The following is a 6,330-nucleotide window of genomic DNA, read 5'->3' as shown; positions in this document are numbered from 1 at the left end:
CACACATGATTACAATTCCAATACTTACGAAATAGAGGCAGGAGGATCAAAATCAAGTCATTCATAGCCTGGAATATTTGAGACCAAAAACAAAACAAAACAAAAAAAACCCAAAAAACAAAAACCCCAGCAGAGAACTTAAAAGTCAGATACTATGTGCCCATATAATAGAACATAATTAAAAAAAAAAAACAAACCATACAAGACTTTTCCAGTTTTTAAAAGGAAGATTTATTTAACAAGTTTCACTTAGTACAATACATCTAAGTGGAATTCACGATACAAGGTAAGATTTAAATCAAAGCCTCAGAATTCCATACAAACAACATGACCCAACTCCTAAAGTATTGGTGTCGCATCTCAAAATTGTCCCAGATCTTTACAAATAAAAAGTGAAAGTGTACACTCACGTGCCTTACAAGGTATTAAAACCAAAAAGCTAGAATTAACAAACATGCCAAATGTTGTCACTTTGAATCATAGACACAGCTCCTATATTTGATTTTTACAGAAAAGCATGTTTCTCAACATGCATCTGAAGTTTCAGATGTACTGTGGTATAAGAGCAACATTTAACGGAAGTGAAACTGCTTTAAACCTAAATATGCTTACTGCTTAAGTACACTCCTACGACATCACTAACTTGAGGAAAGCTGAAAGTGGATTCAACAGTCATGGTCAATACTGAACTTGTTATTACATCCTAGATGAATATTTTCAGTGTTCGAAATTGCTGAGCTTAAAGTTTGAAAACAATCTTAACTTTCACTTTACAGTAAGCATGAATCACAAGCTTGTAATGCAAAACTGTTAAACTTAAATTTTTTTCTCTTTAAAAAAAAAAGGAGAAAGAAGAAAGAAAAGAAGCTGACCAATAGTGATCAGAAGCAATTGTATTTCCCATTTACCAATCATACTGGATATGTTGGACATCCCTCCTACTCTATCCAGTTCCTATAAATGTAGCTTTTACTCCTATAGAAGCTGTTTGGTGCTCCCTCCCTCTCCCCCTAAGCAAGGTTTGACTGGTAGTCGCTTGAATTTTCCTGAAGAACTTGGTCATATCCGCTCATACTGCTCTGACCCCCATAACCACCCCCGTAACCACCACTCAGCTGCTGGCTGGCAGGCCCTCCATAACTAGACTGGTTGGATAAGCCCATCCCTCCCATCATCTGGCCACCGTAGGCACCACCGCTTGCCCCTGCTGTAGAGTTCAAAAAGAGCTCTACGTAGCTGTGATCATAAGCTCCTCCGCTTGTCCCTGCAGTAGAGTTCAAGAAGAGCTCCACATATCTGTGCTGCATATTTGCTTTATCTTTTGCCATAGCTGCAACTGCATCTTCATGAGTGGCGAATTCAACATCGGCCTCACCCGTAACTCTACCATCGGGTCCTATTTCAATGTGTACTCTCATGGGATTAAGAGGCGAGAAAAAATTGTAAATATCATTCTCAGTGGCTCTGTATGGTAACCCCCTCATGTGTACACAGTGCCCTGTGGTGCTCTGGAAACTGGACCCACCGTCTCCATATCTATGATCAGACATTCCTGAGAAACAGTAGTTTAGGTCTCTTCCAAATCTATCAGACCCAAAACCATACCCGTCATTATAACCTCCATAGTCATCGTAGCCTCCATACCCTCCGCCATAGGCGCCCCGCCTCATTCTTTCAAAACCAGCTCCTCTGCCAATGCTATTATACCCTCTTCCAGCCCCTGGCCTGTCATAAGGACCCGGGCGCTGCATAGTCATAAGCTTTCGTGGGGGATCATAGTGGGTTCGGACTTCGGCTCTGCTACTCTTGAAGATTTCAATGTACCTGTGCCCTATTCTTTCCTTATGTTTCTTTAAGGCCTTTTCAGCTATCTCCTGTGAAGCAAACTGCACAAAAGCCTCCCCTGTGCTCCGCCCCTGAAAGTCCACCGGCAGTGTCATCCCATTTGGCACAATTTCCAACCCTGAAAAGAACTGAACAATTTCTTCCTTGCTACAGCCAAATGGGAGTCCTCTAAGACGTACAAAGCCATCATTGGCAGTATCAGGACTATTTGGACCTGTATGCTTTAACACCCAATCCATTTCAACACTGTTGGACTTGAATACTTCAACATATCTGTGTCCCATGGTTTCTCTGTCTTTCTTTAAAGCCAATTTTACTTCATCTTCAGATTCAAGTTCGACAAATGCTTCACCACTTGGTCTGCCTTCTCTGGTGTAGATGAAACGAACACCTGATGTGCCATTTTGGATTTTGCAATCAGAGAAGAAGCGCATCACTTCCTCAGCTGAGCAGGACCAGGGTAGGCCCCTGACCTTCACCACGAACCCCTCCCTGCCCTCTGTGCTCAGCATCATGGTGACTGGTGGGCTCTTGGTGGCAAGCTTGGCTCAATGCAATTTCAATGTGGCTTTAAAAAAATTAGAAAACTAGTGTCATGAAAAATTATATACAATATACTAAGAGAAACAATTAAAGCAATTATTATAGAAATTCATACACATCGGTAACATTTTTAAAAAGATACCCACATGAACAAAAGACTGAATAAACTTTTTTTTTTTTTTTTAGTTTTCTTTTGAGACAGAGTTTCTCTGTGTAACAGCCTTGGCTGTCCTGAACTCACTTTTGTAGACCAGGCTGGCCTCAAACTCACAGCGATCTGCCTGCCTCTGCCTCTCAAGTGCTGGGATTAATGACCTGTGCCACCATGCCCGGTGCACAAACTTTTAATTCATTCATGTAACAATTACTTATTCCATTTCTATTATCTATCAGGTATTATTAATGGTAGTTATTTCTGGGTAGCAGTACTATAGGGCTTTTATGTTTTCATAGATATTGTTCTCTTTTAGATATTTTTGAATATTCTAAATTTTCTGCACTGACCCAATGTATTAATGGTACAAACAATCTTAAAATTAAATATAACAAATAAAGTATAACTATATTTCATTATATAAAAATGAAAAATTTCTTTAAATCAAGACAAAGTTCATGAGAAGATACAACAAATCCATTAATATCCTAAAAATACAAAAAATGAATGCAAATCAATAAAATACAGAACTATTAATGCCTAAGAAATAAATGGAAGAGCCATTAATGGAATTTACATATTCAAACATGTTTAGATACTAGGTCCAGTACTCAGTTCTCACATGGAAGAATTAAAAGCCAGAAAGGGCTTGCAGTTCTACAGAACTGCATATCTTCACAAAAGGTAAGTGCAAATACATAGAGTAAAGGAAGGATTGGTTGATCAAGTATACCAATTGGAGGCAGAAGGGTTAATTGGGAACTATCCTGATCCCATTCTGGGATACAGAAACTATAAAAAAATTGTAATGGAGCACAAACCAGAAGGGGACAAAAATCAAAAGACAAGGCTATCAAGAAAGAGATCAGACCCTGAGGGTTCTTTTATTTTTTTGGTTTTTTGAGACAAGGTTGCTCTGTGTAGCCTTGGCTGTCCTGGACTCCCTTTGTACACCAGGCTGGCCTCGAACTCACAGCGATCCGCCTGCCTCTGCCTCCCTCAGTGCTGGGATTAAGGGTGTGCACCACCACGCCCAGCCCTGAGGGTTCTTTTAATATTAAGGAGACTAAACTCTTGTTTGTTTCACAAGCATGAGGATTTAGTATTCACACCAATGTGTGACATGTGCCTCCCCAAAAACCTTAAGACATTGGTACATTATAGCTTTGATGCTGGGTGTGGAGAGGGATAGAGATATACGCATGTATATATCACATTTTATAGATTTTAAATAGGAGTGATCTCATTTCAGCCCTTTCAAATTTATCACCCAGGCAACTGTACCATTCAAACAGAAGGAAGGGGGACTTGGTGAAAAAAGCAAATTTAAAATGACCTCTTGAGCCAGGTGTGGTGGTGGCACACGCCTTTAATCCCAGCACTGAGAAGCAGAGGCAGGCAGATCTCTTCGAGTTCAAGGCCAGCCTAGTCTATAAAGGGAGACTAGGACAGCCAGGAATGCATGGTGAGATCCTATGCCAACAAACAACAAAACGGGACATAGGACTGCAGGCAACTAAGGAATATTGATAGTGGGAATGGTAGTCTTTCCCCACTGAAAAGCATACTAATTGGTTATCTAATACCAAATGGCCAGCCCTGAAAACATGCACAGAACATATACTGAGCAAGATGTACTTTGGAGTATGCACACATATGTAACTAAGAAAAAGAGGCAAAGAATCTGAAAGACAACAAGGTGGGGAGGTGCTTAAACATGGAAGGGTTTGGAGAGAGGAAAAGGGAAGGGAAAAATTATGCAATTATAACTTAAAAATAAATTTAAATATGGGGGGGAAGGAGTATATAGGAAAAGCCTGGGAAATGTTCAAACTTCAATCATTTGAAATGAAATTTAAAGTAAAATAAACATTTTAAGACCCATCAAAAATAGTGAAAATTAAAAAGGGGACAATAAGTCAACATTATTGAGTGTTCACTAGAAGAGTGAAAAACTGATGCACTATTCTGGTAAAATATTTTGGTAATATTTACCACACCTTCTGACAGAAAATCCACTTCAGGTATGTGCCTTAAGGAATTATCTGAAATTAAGAGCATGACTTATTGAACTATGTATTATTTGAAAGACATTTTATGAAGAAAAGTAGAGCATTATACACTTAATATAGTAATAAAATCCTAAATGATTCAAGATCAAACCCATTTCACTAATCTCAATTATGTAAAAAATAAAAATTCACATACCCTTTGACCCTGCTAGAGTTTCTTCCAGGAACCTGGTCGACAGAATTATTTTTTAAATGTTTGTTGCAGCACTGTAAATGGCAAAAAATCAGAAAACTAAATGGCCATCAACAGAGATGAATGAATTTTAGTTCTACCTTAAAACATGCAGTTCTATGCAATCACTAAGAAATGTACCCTTATCTAGAAAGATTTTCAAAATACATTGAATGAACATATATAGCATAATCCTACTTCTAAAATATTCAAGAATGAAAAAAGTACATAATTGTGTGATGATTTGAAAGATAAAACTTCATGCAACATAAACTTTAAGAACAAATGGAGGCCGAGAGAATGAAGGCAGCCTTTCATTTTTTAATACTATGCACTTTCATACTTTTCATTCTTTAAGCTCATTGTATTGAAACAAAAATAATCTTACAAAAAGACATAAGCATGGGAAATATGACACATTTTTTAAACTTTTTGTGTGCAGTGATGGGGACTAGATATAAAATATTAACAGTAGCTATTGAGTTTGAGGGTTTTTAAAAATGTGTGTGTGTGCCCGTAGGCTTAGCGTTCTGCTGAAAGATGGACAAGCCATCCTAAGGATGGTGATTTCTACAGCATTCTGCATCAATAGGTCCTCCCTAGTGGCTGGGAGGTTTTGCTTCCTTACATTTCCTGAGAAGGCCACCAGGACTCTGTTACCTAACGTAGTAACCAGGATTTGTGAGTTAAGAATCTGTGTACTTAATACCTGCGCTACAGCACACTTTTTGAAACTGCAATAAGAGTTGGGTGGTGCTGAACTGTGTCCCTTTTAAAGGATTATATTACTTTTCGAATGCCCAAAATTCAACTCGTAAATCGCTATGAGCAGAAATAACAAACGTTCAAATAATTAAGTAAAAGCATTTATTGGGCACCTCTCGAGCACGCATCACTTTCCCAGCTCATACTCTAGGGGGAGAAATTCACTCGGGACCCCTGAGGACCATAGGGCAGTTTGAATAGTTGAGCGCCTGAATGGATGGAGCGGTACTCCGACCACGGGTCTCGGTATGTTTTTTCCCCTAACTCCGGGCCATGTTTGAAACGCTTTTCATCTTACGGGTCCCTCTTGCGGGCAGAGGGAAAAAGGTCCCCTGAAATCTGGCCAAAGGGATTGATTTATAGAAACACGCACACAGTCACGACCGTCCACCATTTCCCCACCAAGCGCAGCGCAGGCCGCTTCCCGGCACTCCGGGAGGGGGAGGGGGGAGGAGGACGCGGGGGGTGGGGGGAGCGGATCACGAAAAAGGCGGAGGCGACCCAAGACCCCGCTCTGCTCTTCCTATGTACCACCCGAGGTCCCCAGTTCCCACCCACACACCAACCTCCAAGGAGACCGGGGGATTTTCCTCCTTCTTCCCTCAAACGGATATAGCGAGACGATAGACGACGACCAGAACTACTTCTGCTCACGTAAGCGATTGATCACGTGAGCGCCTACGTCATGTGAGATCTCGGTCACGTGAGCAACTCTCGGCTTAAACTCGGGATCACTGAGGTACCGCACTTCCTCCTCCTTTGGAAATGGGGTGGGCCAA

General features: G+C 40.4%; 1 protein-coding gene and 1 non-coding gene across 3 annotated transcripts; one reads left to right on the top strand and one right to left on the bottom strand.

Moving 5' to 3' along the window:
- Positions 1 to 207: 207 nt before the first annotated feature.
- On the bottom strand, positions 208 to 6,228 carry Hnrnph2 (heterogeneous nuclear ribonucleoprotein H2). Of its 2 annotated transcripts, XM_051140864.1 has the most exons (4): positions 6,118 to 6,227; positions 4,751 to 4,846; positions 4,543 to 4,587; positions 208 to 2,413 (listed from the first exon to the last, which is right to left on the bottom strand). In XM_051140864.1, the coding sequence occupies exon 4, from the start codon at positions 2,358 to 2,360 to the stop codon at positions 1,011 to 1,013; it is 1,350 nt and encodes a 449-aa protein (XP_050996821.1). In that variant the 5' UTR covers positions 2,361 to 2,413; positions 4,543 to 4,587; positions 4,751 to 4,846; positions 6,118 to 6,227; the 3' UTR covers positions 208 to 1,010. The 2 variants fall into 2 exon arrangements, with proteins under 2 accessions (XP_050996821.1, XP_050996822.1); XM_051140865.1 differs by lacking the exon at positions 4,543 to 4,587 and having other exon boundaries at positions 6,118 to 6,228.
- Positions 3,613 to 3,714, top strand: LOC127186105 (small nucleolar RNA U13). The gene has a single exon (XR_007830339.1). It is a non-coding gene; the product is annotated as a small nucleolar RNA U13 (small nucleolar RNA).
- Positions 6,229 to 6,330: the final 102 nt, after the last annotated feature.

Source organism: Acomys russatus, chromosome X, assembly GCF_903995435.1.
Source record: "Acomys russatus chromosome X, mAcoRus1.1, whole genome shotgun sequence".
Classification (NCBI taxonomy): domain Eukaryota; kingdom Metazoa; phylum Chordata; class Mammalia; order Rodentia; family Muridae; genus Acomys; species Acomys russatus.
This window is presented reverse-complemented; position numbering and strand designations above follow the sequence as displayed.